The sequence below is a fragment of the Larus michahellis genome, chromosome 18 (assembly GCF_964199755.1).
Source record: "Larus michahellis chromosome 18, bLarMic1.1, whole genome shotgun sequence".
Lineage (NCBI taxonomy): Eukaryota > Metazoa > Chordata > Aves > Charadriiformes > Laridae > Larus > Larus michahellis.
In genome coordinates, this window is record NC_133913.1 from 3,503,570 (window position 1) to 3,530,112 (window position 26,543).

The following is a 26,543-nucleotide window of genomic DNA, read 5'->3' on the forward strand; positions in this document are numbered from 1 at the left end:
CCATGCCTGCTGTGGAATCCCGGTGCCTATCTGTTGTACGTGTAGTTGGAGGTGTGTGGATAATGGCTGCAGAGCTGCTGTCCTTGCGTAGCAGAAGGCTGCTTTCCCTTTGTTAGTGTGGAGCTTACAAGTGGATGCAATTAAAGTTGGATGGCTGCATGCTGTAGCTCCTGTCAGGGGTTGGTGAGGGTGGTAATGGGATGCTGTTAGCAGCTAGTGAACTGTCAGGATTTTCATCTCCTTAGATAGCAAAAGCAGCACAGCCAGCAGGGTGAGGGGGGGGATTCTGCCCCTATACTCTGGTGGGACCCACCTGCAGTGCTTTGTCCAGCTCTGGGGCCTCAGCACAGGAAGGACACGGAGCTGTTGGAGCGGGGCCAGAGGAGGCCCCGGAGATGCTGGGAGGGCTGGAGCCCCTCTGCTGGGAGGACAGGCTGAGAGAGCTGGGGGGGTTCAGCCTGGGGAAGAGAAGGCTCCGGGGAGACCTTGGAGCCCCTTCCAGTCCCTAAAGGGGCTCCAGGAAAGCTGGGGAGGGACTCTGGATCAGGGAGGGGAGCCATGGGACGAGGAGGAAGGGTTTTAAACTGAAAGAGGGGAGATTTAGGTTAGAGATTAGGAAGAAATGCTTTGCTGTGAGGGTGGTGAGCCCCTGGCCCAGGTTGCCCAGAGAAGCTGTGGCTGCCCCATCCCTGGAGGGGTTCAAGGCCAGGTTGGACGGGGCTTGGTGCAACCTGGGCTGGTGGGAGGTGTCCCTGCCCAGGGCAGGTGGTGGCACTGGGTGGGCTTTAAGGTCCCTTCCAACCCAAACCATTCTACGATACTGAGGACACCAGCTGGCAGCACAGCTAAACCTCAGGTGGTGAATCTGCCCCTGGAACAGGCGTCTGTGTGGGACTCCTGGCTCACTGCAGAGAAGGGGAGCCAGGGCTGGGAGCCCAGGGTGCCTCCATCCCCCCTAGGCCGGGCGGAGGCCGGTGTGTGGGTACAGAACCTCGCCTCTCCCTTGCCGCGCGGTCCGTCGCTGCCGAGCACAAAATGGCGCCGGGGACGGTTGGTGAGCGGGGAGGGGCAGCGCGCGAGCGCCCCCTCCTGGGCGGGGCCGCGCGCGCCCACTTCCCGCAGACAAAAGACCGCGGCGGCCCCTCCCTCCCAGCGCGCACGCGCCGGGGGCCACGCTCCTTTGGGGGGGGGTGGTGGTGGTAACGAGCCGCGCGGCGCATGCGCACTGCCGCTGCGTCCTCCCCCCCACACCCCACCCCCTACCCCCCCCGCGGGCTCGGCGAAGGTTCCGGAGCTCGCCCGCCCCCCGGCCCGCCCCGCCGCTGTCACTCGCCGCCCGGCTCCGGTGCGGACTCCCCTGCAGCAGCAGGTAGGGGCACGGCCTCCGGCCGGCGGGAGGACGAGGAGGGGGGGCGTGCGGGAGGGGGGTGCTGCACGACCGGACACCCCCCCTTCAACCGGTCTACCGGCGCTGCGTTTCGCTGTCCCCGCGCTGAAAGCGTGAAACGGGTGGGGAGGAATTAAAAAAAAAAAACAAAACCCAAAACCCTAAACCCAGCCGTTTCAGCCCAAAAAATCGCCGCGGAGGGGCGTGTCACCCTCGGTGCCGCTTTGCCTGGGCAGCCCGCTCGCCGCAGCGGTGGCAGGGCCGTCCCCTGCGGCAGCCCGGCTGCAGGTGTGCCCGCCGGGGAGGGAAGGAGGGAGGGAGGGAGGCAGGCAGACAGGCGGATTTTTTTTTTTTTTTTTCTTTTTCCCCCCTTTTCGCCGTTTTTTTGCCCCATTCCCTGCGGCAGGTGGGGCCGGGGGCTGCGGCAGGAGGGGTGGGCAGCGCCTTCCCGCCCCGGCGCGGTGCCATCTTCTGCAGCCGCCCTCGGGGAAGGCGGCGGGTGGTGGTGGGGTAGCTGTCATTAGCAATGATAAATTAATCAATAATAGAAAACCATGAGGTAAAGACGCTTCAGAAAACGGAGCTGTCCACGCCCCGCCCGAAATTTTGAGGGTTGGAGAGCGTTATTGAGGTCACGGCACCCAGGACTTGCCTCGCTTTGTTGCATCCCCCAGATGCCCGGCCAAGGGGTTCCAATAGTTCCCGTTAACGGCGCGGTCGCTCAAGGTGGGTTCCCCTGCTTTTAAACCCCGGGTGTTTTCCAGCCGGTCTGGGGATGCTGGTGCCCATCCCGGTGGGTTTGGGGCTGGGATGGTGTAACTGGTGGTCTCGGTGGACCCTGGATGTCCCTCACAGGTGTCCCCATCTCATGCAGGAATTGTCCCCTTCTGCCTTCCATTAGCCTCTCTTCGTGCTGCCCCTTCTTTCTTGTCCTAAAAACGCACCAGGCGGGGCACGGGGCTGGCCCCCTTTCTGGGTTTTGCCTTTTTTTCCTTTATTTGCTGGGTATTTCTTTGTTTTAAGTCTAACTTCACAGGCATGAAAAGGGAAGTTTTCTGGCCAGGTGTTCCCAGGTGCGCTGCATGGCACACCTGCCCTCCTGGCTCGGAGCAATTAAACCCATAAGGAGTAGAAACCGCTTACTTCAGGTGAGGGATGGAGATTTCTGCCTGCATCCCCTGTCTGCCGTGTTAGCAGAAGGGTGGATTTGGTTAGGAAAAGGTGATTTTTAAAATTTTTTTTTTAACACCTAGAAACGCAATCCTGTTGTTCGTTCGCAGAGGGCAGCTGCCATCGCTTTAAAGGGAGTTTCTCCTTCCATTTGCTGGTGGTACCACCACGCGAGGTGCAGCTCCATTTGCAGCGAGAGGCTGGTCTTGCTTAGAAACGGGCTGGCTGGAAGGAGCAGCTGAGATGAGCTAAGCTGTCGCTTCAGCAATTTGTATGCAGCGTATTCCTGAGCTGCCTCGCGTTTATCTGCGTGGATCTGGGCAGATGTCTAACGCGTGTCTGAATGAGTGGAACAAAATTCACTACCGAGAATCACTAATTCATTCTGTCGAGCAATGGCTGCTTTCTTACATCCGATGAAGGGGTTTTACCTTTGCTGCCAATACCTCAGATTTGGAGTGTTTAATCGTTTTCCTTGTGCAATTAAATTTTTTTTGCCTTTTTTTTTTCCCTCAAGGTGGTCAATCAAAACAGCTCTCAGTTGGGCGTTTACAGGCTGCACTCGAGAGAAGGAATGTTGAAATCTTATTCTCTCTCAAAATGAGAAATAGTGTAACCCAGTTACACTTTGTTCCATTTTGATATGCAAAAAGCTTATTTTTTTCCCCCCAAGACGTGCAACTAAGGAGAAAAGCAAGGTGCCTTAACTGTAGTGCATGGATGTTTTCCAGGCAGATAATTGACCCCTGATAATATTGCGCGTTCTTATTCTTGCTCTAGATAAAATAATGGTGTTTGGAAGGAGGCGTATGGCTGTGGCATGGTTCCCTGTGCCATCCCTCAGTGTTAGCAGAGGTACCTCATGCTGCCGAATGCCCTTGAAAATGAGGGCTTGTGTTCAGGGCTTTGGAATTAAGATGCGGGTGGTGTTTGGTTTTTTGAGACCCAGCTCCTGTGCTCTGGGAAAATGTGATGCCTGTCCCACAGGTTGGTTGCCTGGGTCTCCATCCCCCATAAGGCTTGACTGTGGCATGAGGCGGTCTTAGGACAGTTGAGTCTTGAACAGATAAAGCTTAAAATGAAAGACCTGTTGAGCTCTGTTTGGTTTAAAATGTTATTAGACCATTAGTGGGTGCATGGAGGTGACCAGTGCTGTGGGTCTGTCTTCATCTTGCATAGCGTGATGGTCAGAAGTTGACCCTTGAGAAATGTGAACTAAATCAGCTCTGCCTGGCTTAATGAGTGAAAGTGTGAAGCGTGGTTGTTATCGTTCAAAGCCTTTAAATAAAAGAACCATTTTTTCAGCTCTGCTCTGGAACAGCTCACTGCTGATCTGCAGCTTTCAGGTGAGCTTGTTGCAAAGATCCCATCTGACGCAACGTGAGGCACATCAAGATGTTGTGGTCTCTGCCTGGCAGAGCAAGGCTGTTAGCTACTCTGGAAGGCACAGGTGATATCACAGATAAGATATGGGCATTTGTCCTTCATTAGTTGGGATGAGTACAGAAGTGACAGAACCTCTGTGTGCCCTGTGGGGAGCTCCCATGGAGAGAAGATGGGTCCAGTCCCTTCAGGTGGCAAGTGCAATAGTATGGGTTTTGTGTCTCTCCCTCCCTCATCACACGCCCTTTTCAAGTACTATGTTAAGTATTTACAGGTCGGGCTTCTAATTTAGTCTTCCTCACCCTGCATCAGTTCCTCTGGGTTGCCTTGATGCCCTCTGCTTCCAGCCTCTTCCTTCCCAAGGCATTTCATTCAAACAGTTCCATTTCCTCTGTGCGTAATAAACTGCAGTTTCGGCAGGACCCAGCTGGACCAAGTAAATGTATTTATCCGTCCTGAATAAGTAGTGCTGCAGCTTTCTCATTTCCTTCCCGAAAGCCGTGGGGAAGTCTGCTCCCCTGTCCAGAAGAGCAGTCCTCATGGGATAAAAATGAGGGAAATGTGACACTGCAACTGCTCTTTCCACGTTGAGGCTGAGCCCGATGTATCTAGTCAGGGACACTTGTAGCATGCCAGTAAGGTGGGTGTCTTAATCTTCTGCCTTTCATGCTCCTCTGCTTCGTTTTGAAGAACTTCATTGCATGCTTGTTGAGCTGTGTTGCATCATGGTCTTTTTTAAGGGTTTTGCCAGCCACAGGATTGGGAAGTGTTTGGGTACCACCTTGCATGTGTGCTGGGGCTTAGCTGAGTGGTTCTTACTCTGTAGTAACGGGGGGTAGAGCAAATTGCTCCTCGATGATGTTTGTATCCTCATTTGGAAGCTGGGCTTCGCAACATCATGGGGCTGTTAGAAGCGTCTGGAGAAAGCCACGTTGAAAATGCTTTTGAGACGGTGTCTCTGCCGTTTCTTCTGAAAGCCTGTGTTCATCAGCATGGGAATAACCAATTGTCCTGACGCTTACAGCAGCCCAGCTGTACCGGCTCTGCTGGTCAGGGTGTCCGTGTGCGCCTGTACTGGCACTTGGCATTGCCGTTTGACATGCTGGTGCTGGGATGTGTCTGTGTGCAGACTTTCAGGCAAATCCCTTTTGGTTTGATTGTGGATCATGAAGCAGTGTCTGAAGGGAAGTGCTGAGGGTGTCCGTTCCATATTTTCCCAGTAGGAATGTTATTCAAAAGCTGGAAGAAAGGCGTAGATTTGAGTTTGTCTTGATCTGAATAAGCTTATTTTGCTGGTGAGGCTTGGTTGTTGCCTCTGCATCTTTTGAGGGAGTGCTGCGAATTTAGCTGTAGCAATGCTCTGACACTTGATGAATTAGGCAAGATAGAATCAGGGTGCTGGCTTCCACCCTGCTCCCAGTATTTTCCAATTTGGCTCGTAGGTTGGTTTACTGCTTCCCAGGCTGTATGTAGGTGTGGGGCTGGACTGTGAGAGTTGGAAGCTCACAGTGAAGTGCCTGGGACTCGTGACATTCTCGTGAGTCCTTCATGTGGATGATGTTGGGAGGGTGTGCAGCGTCAGGGCTGTCTCTGGAGCTGCTGGAGCATGGTGCAGGTTTGGGAGGGTCTGCAGGGGGGTAAAGCAGCCAGCCCCCAAACAACAGCATCGCGTGTTGTGCTTTCTGGGTATATAGCTTGCTCTACGGTACGCAGACCTATGTAGTCTGTGAAATATACTGTGAGCCCTTTCTTGCAAAAGCCAAATGGACTTCTCTAGCCTTACCAGAACAGCTCAGACTGCGAAACAAAATCAGAATTGACTGCTTGTTTCCTTTGTGTGCCTGCCCTGTAGCCAGGTGGAAGGGGAACCCCAGACTCAGCTCTTCCCAGCCTCTGCTCGGAGAAGCACCAGCTGATGTCTTGGGAGAAGGACAGCAGCTCTCGGGGGATCTCTCACTAGTACTGCAGTCCCAGCAGAGCTGGGCTGGCTTTCTAGGTTTTTCTGCCCATCCAGAGCAATCTTTGCTTGCTTAACCGTGGTGTTCAGATTTCAGAGGTGGGCTGGCATGGTGTCTGGGGCTCACCCCAAGGGCATGTCCTTGCAGTTCGGATGCTCATCAATGAAGCAGGCAGTGCTGTAACGCACAGGTTGCCGGCGGGGCTGTGCCTGCCTGTGGAGACAGAAAAGAAGGGGGGTAATTGCAGAGGTAATTTGAGCTGGATTGCTAGTCCGTGTAGAGCGGTGCCGAGATGTTCCCACTCATCTCAAACCAGTTGCAGGAAGAGAATCAGGGTGGGTGATGCTGGGCAGAGGTCGGTGGGCTGTTTGTTGGCCCTGCCAAACCCTCGCAGAGCACCAGGCTGGCTCGGCCATGCCGGAGGTGCAGCCCTTGCTGATCTGGGTCACTGCGCCGTCTTGGAGATGCACAAGTGGCAGCGTGTCTGCTCTGTGTGGCATTGGCTTTTTGGCATGAACAGCCCTCAATCCCAAGCTGTCTTTGCAGATCACCCCAGGATGTGGTGGATAATAGCAGAGAGTTGTGGCCCTTTAGGTTACCTCTTGCGTGGTTTTTAAGGTGGGCACAGCTCTGCCCTGAGGGACTGAATGAATCTCTGAATCTCTTCTTGCAGCAGGGTGGATCTCTTCCATCTGTGAGCTGGAGCTTTGTTTCAAGTTGAAATCTGCCGGTTGGAGGCTGTTTTTCAAATTGCCTGTGGAAAGCACATGCAGTTTACACTGGAGTCTGGAGGAGATATATCTGTGCCTTTAGACTTGAGTGGATTTTCTATGCAAGTCTAATGAGCCCTTCGTGCTCCTTGGAAATCAGTCCACTGATCTTTCCCTTCCAAGCAGTCCGATTAGTAAAGGCAGTCATTACATGTGGCGTGGCTCCTGTTTTCAATGTCTTTTCTTCAAATATCCAAGGAAAGGGAACACCAGGGGATACCTTCTGTTAAGCTAAAAGGATTAACGCTGCAGTTGGGCTAATTATTTCCATCTTTGGAGCCTCCCCGCTGTACCTGCCCTGACCCCTCTTCCTAGAGCAGATTCCGGTATCACTGTCTGTCCATCCTTGCCTCAGTACCCTCCCTCAGCACTCTTCTTGACTTGTTTCTCAGTGGTTGGTGGGATGGCACCATTAGTGCCCTGGGGAGGCAGGTGGATTTGTCCCTGTTGGGCTGGTTGGTGTTGCTCTGAGTGAGCTGTGGTTCATCTGTCTGTGGTGGAAGGATGAAGGCCGATGGGGGTTATTGCAGGATGAGGTGCAGTCTTAAGGCACAGATTATACAAGTCCATAGGAAGAAGGGCTGTATTAAAATCTGCTGTTTGTGGAGAATCTTCAGGACTTACAAGAGAGGTGATGAAACCACTTGTATTCATGGTTTTTGAATAGCATGTGTGTGACTTTGAATGCCCTGTGGTACAGAGTTGCCGGGCTTTCTGCCACTTGTCAGCATTTCATTTTATGGCTCCCCATCAGCTCGTGTCCCAGGCTGTCTGCCTGGAAGTGCCTGATGCAATTTCAGATGGATTTCATCAGTGTGTCAGGTCACTTGCTGCAGAATAAAATTCCTTGAGGTGTTAGTAAATGGCTCAAAAAATCTAAAGAAGCCTCTCCCATGGTACTTGAACACATCCAGCTCAGCAATGTGCATGTTTGTGCTGGCCTGAAGATCTGTTTTTGAGCTAAATCAACTGTCTTCCATACATTGGAAGTAAGTGTTTGCTGAGATGCCCTTTTGTAGTTGAAATTGGGATGTTCAGAGTGGAGAAATTTTTCCCTGCCTAAGAAACATTTAATCTTTTATTTGATCAAAGCTTGACTTACATCCTGCATGCATTGGCTTGGTCTTACCATGAAGGTGTTTGTGTCCTGCTCACAAGCAGCTCTGCTCCTTTCTCTCAAATGTCACTTCACGTGAGCTTCCTGGTGCAGGGAACACATCTGTCCAGCTGTGCAAGTTCTCGGTTGAATGACGGCAGAGCAGGTGTGAAGCAAAGTCAAGATATGGGGCAAAGTGATGGGCAAGCAATGTTTGTCTTGGCTGGCTGCTGTGGCTTCACGTATCCTTTGAGTCTTTGGTGGTGGCTGAAGGGGATTATTCCCTGGTGGTGGGTGATGAGTACAGGGACCACCTGAGCTTTCATCAGGCTCAAATGCATCAGATGCAGCAAAATGCAGCAAAATGCAAGTGGAAGGGGGCCAAGAAGGGGGCCAAAGAGATGGAGTAAAGCAAACTGAGGGCAGAGGGGATATGTGCCATACTGTCTTCTCCCTGGGTCCCTGTCCAGAGAAGGGGCTGTTGGACCTCGGTGACTGGAGGTACAGCAGTGGGAGGAGTGCAAGAGCAGCAGGAGGCTTTGGAGTGGTGATCAGCAGAATGTCAGCATCGTGGTGTCAGAAATATTTGTCTGGGCTGAAAATTTGCTTGCACTGGGTTTCTAGGTGACCAAATGTTCCTGTCCTGGTTTGCAGGGCTCAAGGTGGGTGTGTTCATGGCGTGGTTAGTTTGAGGACATAGCGATGACAGAAGGGGTGTGCCAGAAGAGACTTTCCCAAGAGAAGGGATAATCCAGTGGGATGAGATTCCTGGAGGTTGGTTTGTAGCTCTAGCCTTTTGTGAACTCTCAGGGTTACGTGTCAGTGCAGGCTGGCAAGAGGAAATAAAAATACAACTTTTATCTGAAAGTATACTTCACTTTAGTATGGTCAGAAGCGAAGGAAACCTAAGAGATGTAGATGTGTCTCGTGTTCCTTCCCTAATGCTGACCTACCTTGTACAAAGTGCTGACGAGCTCCATACAGGTGCTGAGTATTTTATTACCCTCCCACTGCAGATCCTGGATGTGATGGGGTAAGAGTTGCTGGGACTGAATTACCTTTGTGGTTTAAGGTGAGACCAGTGATGAAGCTGGCGTGTGTGGTTGTGTTACAAAAGTTGGAGCTTCGTGTGCTCTCTGCCGGTAGCTGTAGCTTGTGGTGTCAGACGTCAGGTGTTAGTGAGCCCAAAGCTGGGATTTGCTCCAAAGGCAGAATTGCCTTTTGTGGTTCATTTTCAGCTCCTGCTTACTTTGAATTCAAGGGCAGATTTTACCCTAAGCAAATTCTGCCCTCTGAAGTTACTTCTTTATATGCGGTTTTACCTACTGCCTCATCAGCATGACAAACAATGCTGCCCTGGAGCTAGCTGGAGGGGTTTGTAGAAGTAGCTTTTAACAATGGACATCTCCAAATTGGACAGAAAACTGCATGCTTTTCCCTTGGCATCTTCTGGTGTAGTAATTGAGAGCCTGGCGGGCATATGCAAGCAGAAGTAATAAATGTTGCTGTTGGGTGTGAAAAGGAAAGCAGGTAAAAGTCCAGCTAAATATCTACTGCTCAAGCTGTGGTGTTGCTTGTAGTCGCTGCCCATCATTAAGCAAGACAACAGATTCAGAAAGGATGGGTCTAAAATGAGGATATATGACCAGTAATGTGACAGAGGGAGTGACTCTCTGGGACTTGTGGAGACTTGCAGGGGTTGCGGTGGTGGATGAATGATCTGAAAAAAGGACAATTGTGAGCTGGAGGAAGGACTCTACCACGATGCTCCCAGGTTTTGTTCTCCTCCTGAGCAGTGTGTGCATCTTGGGCACCTGCCAAATCCAAGCACCACGTGCACACGTGGGTTTGCTGTCCTGTCTCCTTCCCTTTCTCATCAGTCTTCCCTGTTCCTGTCCTCTTTCCCTTCCATTTTAAATCTTGCCTGGCAGACCCAGATCCATGTTCTTCTGCAGTGCTCCTGGGAGCCTCTTCCCTGAGGCAGCCGGTGCTTGCCTGGCCCTTGCCTTGGGCAAGAGATTGGCAACTGGACTTGCTGAGAGCGAGATGGGGCCTGCCTTCCAGCATTGGGAACCTCTCATCTGCAGCACTGCTGAGCTGTCATCGCTGCATCCTTATTTTTACGGTTTTGTAGCCTACTTCGCATGAGTTTTGCCTTTCCCCTGTTTTAGTGTTATCTGAATTACCTTGCCAGCTCCTCCCTTCTCCCAGGTTCCTCCAGGCAAGAGGGGAAGAGAGTCATGAATACTGTTTAATGTGAAGGCACTTATTAATGCTTAATCTCTCAAACATGTCACTGCTTTTATTGTGTCTAATAATAGGGTTTATTGTCACGGCTGTCTGAGGTCCATGCTCAGCTCCAAAGCACGTTTCATTAGTTATTGTTGCTCACGTACTCCCCTTATGGAGGGGTTTTTGACTCCATGGGTTTGTTTGCTCTGCCAACATCCGAGGGGCTCTTGGCTATTAAGTTCTTAAATAGAATAATCCTGTACTGTGATTGTAGCAGTGTTTGTGTGCAGATGAAAAGCACCTTACCAATGCTCGTGGCAAAATAACTTGAAACGGCCTGGGTGAAATACTAGAAAGTCCTCGTTAGCAAGAGGGAGCTGGGCATACCTGGGTGATGCTGAAGGGAGATCAGCATGAGTAAAACGAGTTTTTGGAATGGAGTAGGGATCGCTAGGCACTAAAGTCCTGTAGGCTGCAGAGAGGGAAATGCACTATACGCTCCCCATCTGTGAAAATGGGCAGTTCTGTAGGACGGGTAAAGCCGTCGGGCTGCGGTGGGGTTTGCTTTGCTGCTGCCTGATCTCGATGTGAGAACAGAAGCCAGCATCTCCCACCGGCAGTAAACTGCTCTCTGCCTCCCTCGATAAGGAACGACAAAGCGCTGTGGCTCTAGGTGTGGTCAGAGCTGCTTCAAATAGTCTGTCTCTATTCATGCGCCGCAATAAAAAGAAGCGCTACTGAAATACTGGCAACCCTGTTTATTCCAGCCTTTGTATTAGTGATTTAGTGAGAGCCTGTGACCTTACCGAACATGAATGGATCCCTCGTAACCTGAGACCAGGAGCAATATTATTTTAAGCAAGAAGTAAGGCTCTGAAGCAGGCTGTCCTTTTATACATATCATACGTGTGACAGCAGAGCTGCATTTAGAGCTGAAAGGGGATAAAATCCCTGAGGAGACTGATTGCACCTCATTTATTTTTAACAAATGTACTGGGGAAGACTGAGCCTGAATTCCTAGACTTTGAGCAGTCTTAGATTCGGACAGTTTCCACACTTCATCCCTGTGGGAAGGAAGATGGGCACCAATTGGACTTCTAGCTAATTCCTGTGGAGGATTAAAAGCACATGGATTCTAATTTTTAAACTTGTTCCTCCTTTAGCCTTTGGGTTGGGAGGGGAAATAACGGTTTTACAACTCTTTGGCTGAATTTATGGTCTGAGTTCCCATGTGGATTGTCACTGTTCACGCTGCCTGCATCTGCTTTTGTTGCAAATCTGCTCGTGGTCTCGATAAAAGTAGAATCAAGGCAAGACAGATTGCTGCTTGGTTGTCATCCCGAGTGGCCCAAACTGGGCGAAAACCAGCTGGAGGGGAGACACCTGAGCGCTCAGTAGGGATGTGTTTCACGTATAAAGATTTTTATTTGCTGTCCATCCTTACTTGATGTGTGTGAAACCAGGAGCTAAAAACAAGCACCAACCCCCTTGGCGGAATGGTGGCAGCCCATGAGTGGTCCCATCAGCTGCTCCCTGTGACTGGGGCAGCCACGTCCTGCTGCTCAGAGAGGTGGGAACCCCTTGGGGTGCCCACCCATCTCCCCATCGCTCACTGGCTCGGTCGGCATGTCCCAGTCCCTGCTCTCTCTGCCAGGAGTTGGACGATGCACTCAGCCCGAGGCTGTGCTCTCCTGCTAATGGTTTATTTTCTTGAGCTCCTCCAGATTAGAATTTTTTTTCTGCATTTATCTTCTTACTGCTGCTTTTAGTTTTTAATAAATACCATTGTGAACATTTTGAGGGAACAGTGTTTTTTCTGCTGTTATGCAATAACATGACAAGGGAGATGTAAGTATAGCAGAAATGCTTGATGAATGTCCTATTGTTTGTGTCTTTTGGCTTTAAAAAAAAAAAAAGACATTCAGAAAACACACTCTGACTTTTGACCCGATCCAAAGTGTCTTTTAGTCATGAAAAGCAAAAATAATGCAGAAAAGCTAGACAGAAGCTAAAACCGCCTTTTCTGAGCCCTGTCTTGTTGCATAGTGACTGCTGGGGTGAGGACAAGTCCTGCTAAAGCCCCAAAAGCTTGTGAGGTCCGGCATGTTTGTTTCTTTCTAGGGTAAGAAATCAGTGTGTCAAGAATGCATGACTGTTTCCTTCCCCTGTATTTATAGAGAGACTGTCCTGGTAAGGCCTCTTGCTGCCCTCCAGTGCTGTCAGTCATCTTTGGGATGCTGGAACTGGACACTATGGGGCCAAAGGGTATTTGGTGCCCAGTTTGGGAATCAAGTGGCTAAAAGTAATGGCCTGGTGACATAAGCACGGTGGGCAAACTGTGCGGTGATGGTTTGTCACAGGAGCGCAAAGAGACCTGGGTTCCTACTGCAGTGTAAACTGTGGTTTTTCAGGTAAGCTGTTAATGTCTGTTCCTGCAGGTGTGTGTCTGAGATGTTACCCTGGGCTTCTGCCCCTGGTGAGGGCAGTGAGCATCGCTGCTTACCGCAACTGCCTGGGACACCCTCTCCCTTCCCTCCCTGTTACTTGTGGCAGCAGTGGAAGCCTCTCTGCTGTACCACATCGCAAACCACTTCTGCATCATCGACCTTTGCAGCCAGGAGCTCTGCAGGCCTGGATCCTGCAGAAGTAAAACAGTGCTCCCTAGGAAAACTCCCCGGACTTGGCTTCTTCCCTAGGACAGGCTTTCTGTCACTGCAAGAGTGATGCCAGCCACAGCGGCATGGCAGTAGCTGAAGCAGATGGTGCTGTTGTCATCGTTTTAATTTCTATCCATGTGTTAAAACAGCTCAAAATAACTTAAGAAATGAAGACCCAATCTGAGAAGATACCTCGAATGTTTTCCTTGCCCTGAGAAAATCTGCAACATTAGTGTCCACAGCGCTTCTGTGGTTCTGTACCGTGCACTCTGACTAGGATCACTCCCATTTGTAGGCTAGAGCTGTGGCATGAAGAATCTTTTATATTTATCTTCATTACTGTGGCAGCATTGAATATTTACAGAACTTCTGTCAGGGTGCAGCAAATGTTGTCAGCACTGTGAAATCAAAGAAAAAGGAGCACCTGAGATCAAAGTAAGCAATAAACACATACCTTGTGTCTTGACAGTGTCTTTTTCAAGCCGGAGGCAAAACCTGGAGGGGCTCAAGGTGCAGCTGGATGGCGGCTGGTGCTGGCACAGTGCTGGCCTCCCATGCTTTCCCCCTCTCCTACCCTGGTGCTCCAAAGCTGGGGTGAGATGACCCATAGCACTACTGTCACACACACAACTTTTGCTTGTGAGCGGTTCAGTTTCGGCTGGTTTAGTGCCTTGAACCATCTCCCAGTGGGGTGTTGGAGCAGTGCTGGTGGTGGTATAAGGAATAAGGACCAAGCAGTGTGATCTGAGCCTAGCTTGTCGAATCACAGCCTTGCTCTGCCCAGTTTTGACGGAGGGGCCCCGCTCTTTGGATCTTTTCACAGTCAAAATATTGCTGCTTTGAGGCCAAGGGATGTACATTTTTCACCACAAAATTTGTGGCCTTTCTGTGGTGCTGCACCGCACACATACACATTACCATCTTGGCTGAGGTGGAAGGCAATAGGAAGTATCCAGATCTTCAAGTCCATTTACAGGTGTGTGTGAAGTTTCCTCTCATTTAATTATCTTAATTTTTGAGGCTTCTGGTTGCACGTTGATCTCTTCTTTTCAGTGTCAGCATCCTTTGAGCCTGGCACCAAACACAGCAGCATCGTCTGTCTTTGCACACAGAGAGGAAGGTGTGCAGCCTGCTCACTGCTTGCCCTGAGGCTAGTGGCCGGAATGTCTCCTGGGAAGTGCAGCATGTGGCACTTCCCAGCGCAGGAAGGATTAATCCTGCGTGTGTGTCCTGGGACGCCCTGTTTCTCTGCAGCGCCGCAAAGGTGGCTGTTTTCTCCTGCAGCAAAGGAAGGAAAGATTCGTGGGGCTGGTAGGAAGGCAGCTGAGTACTGCAGGGGGGTTCTCTCCTTGCAGTGGACTCTGCAATTTTTGCACTTAAATGCTGAATATTTAACTTAAACTCTTCAATACAGAGCGTGCTTGTGCTGTGTGCGCTCTGCAGATGGCTCAGGGCTTGTACTTGATCCCACGTTCACACCAGGTTTCAGACATTTTTCTCGCCTGTGGCTCTGGTGCACTAAATGGATGCTGTTGTACGTGTGCCACTATAAAAGCCTGTGGAGAAAGGAAATCAGCAGAGCTTTGGGTCTTGCACCGGCCATCATCTCTGCTGGGTCCTACAGCACACGGCTGTGCTGCAAAGCAGTAGGTTGTAAAATGGAGACGGTGCTGGAGAGCTCGTGTGAAGATGAACAGCAGAGCTGCTTTCAAAGAGTCGCTATTCACTAAACCTGCTCGAAACGCCTTTATCTGGCGCGTCAGTCGATCACATCCCACACCTGCTAGGTGCGGTGAGCGCCCGTCTGAGAGCTTGGCTCCACGCTGTCTCCTCAGCCAGCATAGGTGTTTTCGCCCTCCGGTTTGTTTGAGGGCGTTTGGTGTCTGGCTGGGTAATAAAGAGTGAGTTTTGGGGTATTTTTCAGCTCTTCAATTGACTGAATGGCATTTCAGGAGCTCTGTCTGGGAACACAAGAACGGTGTGACAGTGCTCAGTGCCTTTCCGGACTGGCTGTGTTTGGGGGAAATAGGGGTGATCCCGTATCTGTCAGCCTTTCCCTGCCCTCGGATGTGTTGTGGTACCTGCTGGAGCGTGAAATAAGTCCTGCCAGTTTGTTTTTGACCTCATATTAATGAATAAGATTGTGATAACCATAAGAAACTGCTGGCCACACTAATAGTCCTGCTTGTGGTAGATTGCAAGTGTCCCCAGACCAGATGAGCCCTGCCAGGCTCATTTTACCACCGACTACTGTGTGAAAGGGACCTTACTCGACTGCTTATCTTGGGAACATCCTTTATAATTGTCCCACGTGAGTGACAGAGGCGCGTGTGGCAGCTGTCAGTTAGTGGGGATGGATGTCTCTCTCTCTTCAGGCAACGCAATCTCTCAGGAAAGCAGTTTCTTCCTCCTCATGGTGTAATTTGCCAGACAAGGTAAAGGAGACTTTTGATGGGGCAGAACAGCATTGTGCCGTCCCCTGTGCTCATTCATTAGGACTCCAGCGGCATTTTTGGGAACTTTTCTTTTCTCTTTTCCATCTCCCTGTTTAAGCGCACATTAGCGTTACTTTTCTGCTGTTGCTGGAAGGTAACATGCTAAGAACACATCAACTTCTGTTTCCTTCCCTGCTGGATTCTGTTCGGCAGCAGCAGGCAGGGGGGGACTGTCCCAGGGCTCTGCCACACTGCCATGCGTAGCAGTTCAGCCACATCTCAGCCTGCAGCGGAGCCTTTGAAAGGCAGCACAGGGGAAATATCAGGCTTCCACCATTTTCTGTTAAGTGAATAATTATTGGTACGAGCCTGAATGCTGGTGAGCCCGCCTTAAAACCTGCAGCAGCAGGGAAGATGCTCTGATTTCCAGCGGGTTGGGCTGAGCCTGGGATGGGAAGAGTCAAAGAGAATTAGCTGGTAAATAAGATCTCCTGCCTTCTCTTTGATCCGCTCTACATGTTCAACTGCTTAAAAGCTTCCCAAGCAAGCAGGATTTTGGGGGAGGAAGAATTTATCCACCCATAGACCATCTCATGGCTCTGTGAAATGCACAACTGCAAGATACTCTAGCAGGGGGCTGGAAAGAAATCCGAAGGTAGCCTAATAAATCCCTGCTAAAGAGGCTTCTCTTCCTTCTATTCAGGAGGAGCCTGCTGAACAGACAGGGTGAGCTTTAAGACTACTGTTGCTTCCTTTTTTGCTGCCGGGTAAGCCCATCTGATCAGAGCTTTAATCTAGCTAAAGTTAGTGGACTTAGAGAAAGCCTGATCTTTGCATCACAGCGCAGAATGAGAAGGGTGACATGGAGTGCTGACACCTGCCTGGGCAGCGGTCACCCTTAAACGCTCTCCTGAAAGTGCACAGAGGAAGCTGGGGCGCGCGGTGTGGAGGGGGCTGTGTAGTGTATTGCAAAAGGTTGTCTTTGAGTTGGTCAGATAAGCCAGACAAAAAGTGAAGAAGAAAGGTAAGAAGGGGTAAAAGATCAAGGAGGGAAGATGCTGCAGGTTGACATGGAGGTTTCAGGGGAGGTGAAGGTGGAGCTTTGCTGCCCTTGTGTCTCTGTAGTGCCCCTCAGGAGCTTCCTCTGGTTTCTCTATTCAAGTGCTGCTCCGGAGAGCCCTGCCTGAAGGAGCGCAGTGCAGCTGGGAGCAGGCAGGTTGTGGCATCTGTTGGAGCCTGGCTTCCACTCTGGTTTGTCCCCAGCCTGCTCTGTGACAAACCTTTTCACCTCTGTTCACCTTGCAGGGTGGATGGGAATGACAATACGTTTTGGGCAAACCACCTCGTGCTTCTGTCAGTAGCAACTGATGCAAGATCTAGGGTTAATATTCCTACGTTGCCCCCCAAGTGATCCCCAGCACATTGTTCTTGGAAGAGGCCACATTTGTGGTGCCCTTTTATTTGGTCAGGGATAAAACCGTTTCCCATCTCGTGAGTCCAGCTCCTCTTGCAGCTTGGGCCGCGGGCTGGAGTTGTGCGCCTGGATAATCTGGTCTCCTAATTGCCACCCTGCTTGGAGGCAGCTGCTGAACTGGGCCTAAGCTGATTTGGGATGGCAAATTCTGTTAGTTTAATTCTCAGCAACACTGAGGAACTTGTCAGCACGTGAGTATCCCTTGGCTTTTCTCTAGCCATGAGTGTGCCCTGGAGACTGAGTGTACCAGCTGGTGACCCCCAGCAGTTAGCTTGCAGAGCCCTTGGCTGTGGAGAGGTTAGATCTGTAAGGGCTATTTAATGATGGTTCCCTGAGCTCTTGTGTCTTCGAACCCAGCTTTTCTGTTCCTTTTGGTGCTGTTTGTACAGAATCGTGGCATCTCATCGCCTGGGGCTTCTTAGCCCTCAACGTTACCGCCCTCAACGTTACCACCCTCCCCTTTCCCCATCTCCTTTCCACACATGGTAATATGTCATTAGGTGGTGTGGGAGTTGTTTATTGCTTGGTCTCTGTAACCTTCAGGTCCCAAATGGGTGTGCGTGAAGCCAATGTGACCACCCTTGCTGTGCTGAGGCTCCTGTGCTTCAAAGCCGTTCTGCTGTGAATCCAAACCCATCTCAGGTCTGCATGGAAGGTGTCCTGCCTCTAGGGAAAGGTGTCAAAAGTTCCAGGCCCCCAAGGGGTCACTTAAAATATGACATGGAAAAAATGTGGGGAAAAAAATGAAGAAAGATGCATTTTGGAGATTATTTCTTTTGCAGCACCCTCCTGTTGTTTTAAGAGGCACTTGTCTGCCTTTGAACCTGAAGGAAGTTTTTCTAGCCTTTCGGCTAGATAACTTGAAACTCCATGTTATTTCTCAGCTCACTTCATATTAGGCAGTGCTTGTGATTAATGAGATCACCGTCCATATTCCTTCCTCTGCCAGCGTCTTGGAAAAACACTACTTGGAAAAGTACACAAAGGAGATGAAAAGGAAGTTGCTTATGAATTATGAACAGCCTTTCAGGCTGATGTTATTTCACGGGGCTGTCACTCCATTTTAATTAAGTAATTCAGATGGAATGATGCCTTTTTTAAAACCCTGTTTGTGTTTGATCACCCTTCAGAGGTAACACTTAGATAGCTCATGTTTGTTGAATTTTCATTTTCAAGCAACAAGAAACTGCCCTTACTGATTAAATAACGGAGAAGGAAGACACTGCTGCAGCTGAGCATGAGACACAATAGCCAAGAGGCGTTAATCTACCCATGTCTGGAAATTAGCTGGGTGATTGCTTGGACATTTAGTGGCTGGTGTGAAAGATGGAGCTGCTTGGTTGGATCCAGCGATGAGTACCAGAGTGTGCAAATCCTGCAAATGTCTCTCTCAAAGCATTGCACTCACCTGCTGAAATTTCTCATTCCTGTTTTCTTACCAATGTGTGGCTAGTAAACCCTGCACCCAGCCGCAAGCAGATCTGCCAACGCCTGGTTTATTTTGGGATTTGTGTGTATGTAAATCGAGCCATTAGTTCCCAGGCTCGTGATCCCTGGAGCTGCGCAGTTGGAATTGCTGCAGATCGAGACTCTACCTCTGCCTCTGTGATCCGGGATAATCCCACAGCCGTTCAGGAACGGCGGCTGTTGGGTTGTGTCCTGTTGATCCTTGGGCTGCGGCTGTAACCCCGCGTGTTGCTGGGCCCACGGGTGAGTGGGGTGCAGCTGCTGACCCACTTTCCTTGGACGGGCATGGTGGGAGCACTCATCTCCTGGCACCAGAAGGGTTGCGGGGATGCATTTTTGTGCTCCTTTGTGACAGTGCTAATGATGTCGTCTGGCACAGATTACGCAAGGCTGAGCGGCACCGAAGCACAGCTGTGTGGTCCCCGGCATCTGCTTTCTTCCCCCTCTGCCACCAGGCAACTCTCAATAGGGTACGTTGTTTTCAGCCCTGGTTTTATTTACCTTTCACTGTGGAGAAACCTTTTGCCAAGGAATTAAGACTTTGGGCTGCCCGACTTAATTTGGGATCTAAATCTTCCCAGATGGAGAGTGCTGGAGGCTTTGTGCATGGTTTGCTGGTGGTTAGCCTGAGCGGCAGCAGAATGGGGGCTCTGCTGTGTCTTTGTGCTGATGACGATGTGTCCTGACTGTGCTCCAGAAAGACGTCTGGGGTGCCCGTTTGCTGGCTGTGCAGGAATTGGAGCTGCAGACTGGGCACGGGGCTGTGTAGAGCCGTGTGGCCTTGTGGTCTGCAGTGCAGAGGGGTCACCAGGCAGGAGAAACATGCTGCTGTACAGGAGAAGTTTATTTCAAACACCTGGGGCTGCTTTATACCCTATGAACAGGGCTTAAATGTGTTCTAGCCAGGAACTTCTCATTCATTTATTAATTTAATTTTCTTTTTTAATCCTGGTTTGCATAGGCTGTTGCCATTCTTCCCTCTCTGGGAAATAGTATTTGTAGCTGCTGTTACAGTTCCTCTTGGAGGCAGGATGCAGCAGTTGTTTCATTTGGACCAGTTTTCACATGCGTGGGTTGTGCAGGGGCGGGAGGTTGCCATGAATCGAGCAGTTGGCTTTACTCTAAACAGTACCACCCCAGCTGTGCTCTGTTAGATTTTACTTCTGCTGACGGACCAGATCAAGCCATTTTATTGATGCCTTCAAGCCTAACAAGCTATTTAGAAAATAACTTTGCAGGATGGGCAGCGGCAGAAGAGCAGTGCTTTCATTTCTGGCCCAGTTCTCCTGGGCACGAATGCAGGATGTGGCTTTGGTGTCTGGACTCAGGATCGGTGTGTCACAAAAGGAAGGAAGGTCAGGCGGGTGCGGGCTGGCACGGAGACCTTGGTGAGCGTTGGACAAAAGGCGGAGTGTGGTTTTGCAGGCACTGTGGGAACCATCACCTAAAGCTGATGGGCTTTACTGTCAGGTCTCTGCAACCTCCTGGGAGAGGAGGGATGTTGCTTTGGTATCCTTGCCAAACTCCACAAGGAAAATTATATTACTTTTCCTCTTTAAATGTCTTGTGGACCTTGTGCTGACTAATAGCTTTCCCTTCCTGACGTAAACTTGAGTGCTGTCGTTGGCTGTTAAGGCTCTGCATCATTTCACTTAAGGCTTTTCTTTACTGGATACGTGGTCCTGCATTCTTTGGGGTGTAAATTGCTATTTTGGCTTTTAGCCCCTGACATTTTGTACAACAGAGGCCTGCAGGGACTGCTCTGGGGCTAGCTTCAGCTGTGAAATGCTGTTCAAACACTTGAGAGTTGCTCCTGGTTACGGCAATGTTGAGCATTGCTGTCTGGGTCGTGAAGTGCAACTGGAGTTGCCCGGTGGCCTGAATGCCACAAGCCGCCCTGTGCTCCCTCTGCTCCGCTGATGGAGCCACGCACACCTCCAGCCCACAGCAATTATACTCCAATTACAGAAAATTAGAATATCTGCTCCTCTCCAGGTTACACTGCTCTGAGGGTGGGAATGGCAATATTCAACTCCCAGACAAGTTGGAGGCCACTGTTTGTGATCCTTTATCATTGGAAAAGCAACTCCAAGCCTGGGAGTGAAATATGCTGTGTGCCAGCCTGCGTCTCGTCTGAACACCGATGCGAATGGCAAAGCAATTGCATTTGGTGGCAGGAGATGGACGAGCTCTCACTGGTTAAACTCGCTTCTCAGACAAACTGCGTTTGTGTTTAGGGCCCTAATGAGGTTGCACAACAGAGCAAAAACCAGAGGGACTGGTGGGCTGAGCCTACGCTGCCAGAAATCAGCAGCTTTTTCTCCTTGGCAGTAAAAACTTTGCCCCCCTACTCGCCTCCTTGTGCGGCTTGTTGCACAGCTCAAAATGACTGCTCGATACGCCCCTTCTCTCGAAAGGCGGGCTGCGGGTTTGAAAAATGTGAGGTTTGGAGGAGCTGTTAATTATGGGATAGGCTGTTGCTTTTTAGATAGTGTTCCTGGTTAACAAGAATAGTTCTGCTGGAAATGGATAAGATTCTTCGGAGGGTTTGTGCTTTATCTGTCATGCAGAGGGTGCTGCCGAAGTTTATCTCTGCGCAGCTATCCTTGGCATGATTATTCATTACTGAACCATTGCTTCAAGGTGGAGCTGGTTTTACAGTTTTTTTAGAACATTTTTTCTCCTTAATGTTATGTTTTTCGCCAAGAGGGATTTCCCCTTCCCCCACTTGAAAAACAAATAGGATATTATAGACTTCTTTCAAAATTCAAAGTAGTTTTTCAACTGCACAATTTTCAGACCATCTTTGTTTAAAAAGTCTACTCTAAAATGTGCAGTTTTAGTAAGGTTTAAATTATCTTTATTCATATTAATTTATTACCTGAGTGAAAAACTGAAGCAAAGCTGAGACTTTTGCACTAGAATAAGAAGAGGGTTGCATATAGGCAATTCATTTTGCTTCTTGGTTTTAAGTGGACGGATCTGTCCCAAGACCATGTGCATGGTTTTGAGTGAGCAATGCTCTTAGCTGACATCTACAATGGCTGAAAGAGGGAGAGAATGAAGTTCAGATGTCTTTATAGGTGACATTCCCAGTGAATAGGACCGTATGATTATATGGCCTGGGTATTTCAAATTCTGCTGGGAGAGCTTTGCAGCTTAGAGATAATGGTGGTGGCGGCGGCGGCTCGCTCCTACTTACCCATTGAATCGCTTTGTGCGCTTAATGTTATTTATTTGCTTATCTGGTGATGATGAAACTTCATCAGCCCTATTGTAATGGGTTTAAATCTCAGCCCTGCCAGGCCTCGGAGGGCGAGCACTAGGAAAGAGCGGCAGGGCTGGCGAGAAGGGCATCTGTTGAGTGGGCATTTCTTCAGCTGAAAGCAAGATGCCGTGGGAACCCTGTGGGAGCTGGATCCCCCTCCCTGCCTCTTGGCTGGTGCCAGTTTGAGGAGGTTTTGTTCTTTTCCACCACCGGCTGCTGCACACCGTGGCTCAGGCGCAGGGTGACTCTGCTCCTCTGCCTGCCGTGCCGCAGACACGGCGGGAGGACATTGTGCTTCATCTGCTGGGAGATGCTTCTGCAAACTGAAATCACCATCTCCAAATGAATGAGCGTCTCCAAATTTTCTAAGCTGCAGCCAGGTTTCAGGTGCTCTCAGGGTCTCATTGAATGTTTTTTTTGATGGATCTTTGTGGCTTTTGGTCATGCTTTTTTCCTTGTAACAGAAAAGGCAGCTCTTTCTCTCGTGTCTCTGAAAAATTAATGGCTGCATCCTCCCGAGCCCACCTCCAGTCCTTTAGCTCTGAGGCGGCTGAATCCTGCCATGCGTGGAGCTCAGTGGGAACAGGGGCTGTCTCTGCCCAGCTGCGAGCAGCACAGCGTTAAAGGCTGCTTTGCAAAGCTCAGACAGATAGCAAGTTCGTCAGCTTCTGTAAAAAAACACCCGGCCGTTTCTTTGTGCTGAAAAGCCTCGGCACTGGCAGGTCAGCGGGAAGCAGGGTGACAGTCAGCCCTGTGACCGGGCCACCCCATGTGCCCGCCAGCAGATCCACCGGCCTTTGCTGAATCACGGCTCGCTGTTGTTGTGCCAGGGTTGCACGGATGCTAAATACTCTATTCAGAGGAAAAGTGGAAGGTCTTCGGCTGTGTCGGATGCTGTCCACAGAGCCAGCAGATGAGCCTCCGGTGGGGTATGCAGGCTCTCTAGCTGTCAAGCTAGGAGTCCTCCCTGGATGGTGTCCCAGGAAATTCTTGTCCAGAGGCATGAAAGGACCTAAATGTATCTTTCCAGGGAGATTGGGGGAGACAGTAATTGCTCTGCTGCAAAAAACAGGTGGGAGGAAGAGAGAAAAGGAGGCAGAGTAAGGAAACAGTAAGCCTGATTTAAATCCAGCGCAGCAGATTTGTGAGTGGTTTGCCTCTGGGTCTGCAGTTGGGAAGCAAAGATGTTAATATCTGTAGATGTTTAGTCAACTGAGCTGGGCTGGGAGGACCACCAGTTGTGAGTGGGGTAAGAACTGCTTCTCCCATCCACATTTTCCGACCAACAGACAGGGCAGTGCATGGGGAGAGCTGTACCCAGAGCCGTGTGTGCGTTTGGGGCAGAGAGGTCACTCTTCTCTGCATGCACACACACCCGCACGTGCACGAGCAGCACATTTGTGTGTCATTTTACACTCATGTTCATGCCCAGATTGCTTTTGTGCCCTGTATGCTAGGTTAACATTATATTTTAGTATTTCAGTGCTATGTAGACCTGTAAATAATATCAAGTGGCCAGATGAGACCAGGATATAATCAATATGATCCTTTGAGCTCTGGGAGGAGGGCAGCCATATGCCTAAATAATTAGGACCCATCATTTTTTATGGGCAACCCCCCCAGAAAAAAATGGCGCAAAAATTAGGTACTTAATTCTTTCCTATTTTATACTTCCATATGGGCGATTTCCTTTCAGGGCAGGTTCTCAAACTTACTTGATACAGTTCTGTCAAATGGCTTTGTAGCTGTCTAAGGCAGAAATTAAATTGCATAGTCATCTTGCTAAGGCTTATAAAAAGCTGGATGAGAGATCTGGTTACTGGCACTGGAGTTTCTCTTGCGTAGTTCCATATATCCTGTTAATTTATTACCGGCAAACAAAACCGCATGAGTTTGCTTCCTTGCTGCTGATAACCTGAGCTTTGTTGCTGGATTCATTCGCTCCTGACGGTCATGGCAAACGTGCCATTACACTAATAGCTGGTTATTAATCACTGCCAATGGCTGTAATTATATCAGCTATTAGGAAGTCAGCTAAAAGCAATGTCTGTCCAACCAGCATGGAGAATAAGAAGAAACACGGTCCCTGCTTCACAGAAGCGGATGTTTGTTGGCGACTTCATTTCCTTTTACAGATGGATGCACATTAGAAAAATAACTGAATTTCAGCACCTTTCTACTTCCACTCCAGTGTCCAGACCTGTTTACTGTGATTTGCTCTACGCCAAGGTGTTGGCTTTCCGAGCACTGCAAGAAGGATTCAGGGTTAAGCAGCTGTTGTGCTGTCCTCCCAGCCAGACCCTCTTCTCTAAGAGTCCCTGGTCCAAATCCGTCTCTGAAGAGTCCTGGTTTACCCCTGTATGTCACTTCTGGATTGCTTTCAAGATGATCAGTGTACCATTATAGCCGTGTATCCCTGCTGGGTGTATCCACAGGGGTGGGAGGCATCCCTTCCTGCAGCAGCATCACACCTTGCCAGCAGATACTTCAGTTGAGAGACCGGTGTAATTGGCAAATGCAGAGTTTGGAGTGTGCAGCAGAAGTACATCTACACTAAATATGCTGCTCCCAGTGATCACCTGTGACAAAAGGGTGGCGGAGCAGTGTCCTGTGTGTACCAGGATAGTCCTTTTGCTTGCAACATCTGAAATACCTGTGGAATTTTGATGTTGCAGCTGGGCAGAAGTTGCCTATATTGTTATTGCAATGGATGCAGTGACGGGCACATGCTTTTGCTTGTGCAGGAATAATTAGAACTTCCCTTTGTTCACAAGGAACATTTGCTCCTTTATATATGTCTTTTATGCAAAATCCGTGTTTCCTTTTGGCTCATGCCCCTAGGTGTTTTTTTTTCCTGTTTTGAGTGTGGATTGCTATGACCTTTTGCACTGAGAGCTCTGCTGAAGAGTGGTCTGGCTGGGGCAGCCCCTTTAGATCCCAGTTTGGCACGTTAGCACTCCCTTCCTCCTGTCCTCCTCCACTTGACTACTGCGGACAAAACATGTTCCTGGTGGATTTGGAGGCACTAGCATTGATGCAGGGAGTATTTCAGCACTGGTGTGAAACCCAACAGGTATCTTGAGCTGTGACCTTCCCTGAGCACAATGGTGTGATTTCAGGCCTCATCATGAAAAGGGAACAAAATAGATATCTTCTTACAGTGGCTGAAAAGGTGTCTGGCTGTTGTTGGCTGATTGCTTGCAATAGGACGTTTAATGCTTCTGGAAATTGGCTGGCAAACCAAAATTGTCTCGTGGAGCAGGAGATGGGAGCGCATCAGCTGGGCTCCAGAGGAAGGCATGTTGTGTCAGGTTTTACCTGATGGATGTTTGTTTTTACTCTCCTCTTCAGGTAACTTTGCTGATAAGATAGTGGAGCAGCGTCAGGACGTCACCGTGATGGAGGATCACGCAGCTGGCCAGGAGAAGCACATCCCATCAGGTGAGCACCTCCAGGAGGAGATGGTGTAAAGGACCTGCCTTGCCCACTGTTGAGAGAATGACCTAAATGGGGAGAGCGGGGCCAGTGTGGCAGCGCGAGGGGTCCTTGGGGATGCCCAGGAGGAGGTGGTATGTGTCTCTGGAAGGTTACCGTGGATCAGCTGGCTGCAGCCAGCAGACGGTGGGTGGCCAACAAGATGCTCTGATGTTCATAGTTGTAGGATAATGCTGCTCTTTGATATCATTGCCCAGCAAGAGCAGGAGAACCCCCAGCATCCAGAGTAGTGATGATCTTATTGCTGCAGCTTTGCAAATTTATGTTTCTATGTTCACTCCTCAGTTTGCTATAAAAATACAGCACTGCTTTTATTTGGAGACACAGCTGCTTGCTGCCTGCTTTTCTCACCTGCACAGGGAGATGGGGAGAACTGAACAGAGAAGTCTGGGAGTGGGGGCCATGCAAGAGTCTTTCGCCCCATGTTTCAGACCTGCATTTCTCAAGAAGCCTTTCCTTTCTCATTCCACCATGCTCCACAATTGAGCTTGGACACCCACGTAACACCAGCAAACCTGGTGGGACTCACTCCCAGCTATGCTCCATATGAACATCATCTTAATTTTCTTTTCTTGAGGTGCTTTGGACACAGCTTACACCAGATTAAATGGAATGCCTCTGTCCTGGAGAGAATCTGCAGCATCCATTCATCCCGGCTTCTGTAATGCATTTCAGTCTGATAGCTCCTCTCAGCTTGTAGCCTCAGCTTCACACATCACAGGTTCCCAGGGATTTTGCTTATGTTAGTTTGAATCTTCTTTTCCAAGTCATTTTCTCCGGTTTTCATTATTTTATTTGCCCAGACTCCTTGCAGAGAGGAGATTTACACCTCTTGCCCTACTCTTCCAAAAGATGACTTTTGCAACCAAGTCTTCGTGCAGTGTGTTATGTGCTACACCAGACCCTTTATAAAGACTTGCTGGTTTGCAATGATTAGAATTAACGCCTCATGGAAGTGTTCAGCAGCCTGCTCTGGCAGGGAGGCTAATGGCTCCAGAAATGGCAGAGAGGACAACCGTGACTCAGAAGTTGTACATCTTTTCTGCTTACTTTGCTAAGATCTCCTTTCCTGCTTGTGCCATGCTTTGCTGTCCGGTTCACTGGGCTTTTCTTTTGCTGATGGGTTTCTGCTTGCTCTTTTTGGTGATGACACTGGTGCTTTTGGTTGGCATTTTCACGCTTTGCTTGCTTATTAGTTCAGGTGTTTTATACTCTCCAATAACAGTTTCTTGCTGCTGTGGATCTGGGCAATCAGAGTTTGTTAACTCACAGGCCATAATTCATAGCCAAGGACTTGTTATAAGTATTTGAATGTTTTCCAGGCTATCCCCTTCAGATACCAGTCGATGATGGATCGGATGAGCCTGTTTCTGAAACATCTGACGCAAAGAGCACCCCAACTACGGAAGGTGGGAGCTCTTTGACTTACTGCTTTGAAACCATGATGGATGGGGTCGTGGTAAACCTTGCTGAAAGACTCGCTATGCGGTGTTCTGGTGGGATTTCTCAGGAGGAGTGTCTGCACTCTTGGACAAATGCTCTTCATTAGTCTCGTCACGGGCAATGTTTGCCACTCTGCAGAATGAGATAATGAGCTTTAAAGGTGGAGAATGGGTTGGAAGGCAAGAGAAGGTGAAGCGTTAATTATAGTTCAGGAAGTTCTTGCGATTTGTTTCCTGAAGACTTTTTACACAGTGACTGTGAGCTCCTGTTAGCACAGCCAGGAGCAATCCCGTGTTGTGTGCTCCCAG

At 49.7% G+C, this 26,543-nt stretch overlaps 1 protein-coding gene across 37 annotated transcripts in view; it reads left to right on the forward strand.

Annotated features, from left to right (window-relative positions):
• Positions 1–1,118: 1,118 nt before the first annotated feature.
• MAPT (microtubule associated protein tau) overlaps positions 1,119–26,543 on the forward strand; it is a 52,799-nt gene continuing 27,374 nt past the window's right edge. For 25 of the 37 annotated variants that reach the window (XR_012584142.1, XR_012584141.1, XR_012584143.1 and 22 more), the window contains exons 1-3: positions 1,188–1,369; positions 24,649–24,738; positions 26,115–26,201. Coding sequence is in view for 34 of the 37 variants with exons in the window: in XM_074561823.1 (XP_074417924.1) it covers positions 1,219–1,369; positions 24,649–24,738; positions 26,115–26,201 (328 nt within the window). In the remaining 3 variants the exon portion in view is untranslated. Of the gene's footprint in view, positions 2,114–18,087; positions 18,500–24,648; positions 24,739–26,114; positions 26,202–26,543 lie in introns of those variants that run through there. The other 12 variants (XM_074561858.1, XM_074561859.1, XM_074561840.1 and 9 more) reach the window with 11 other exon arrangements.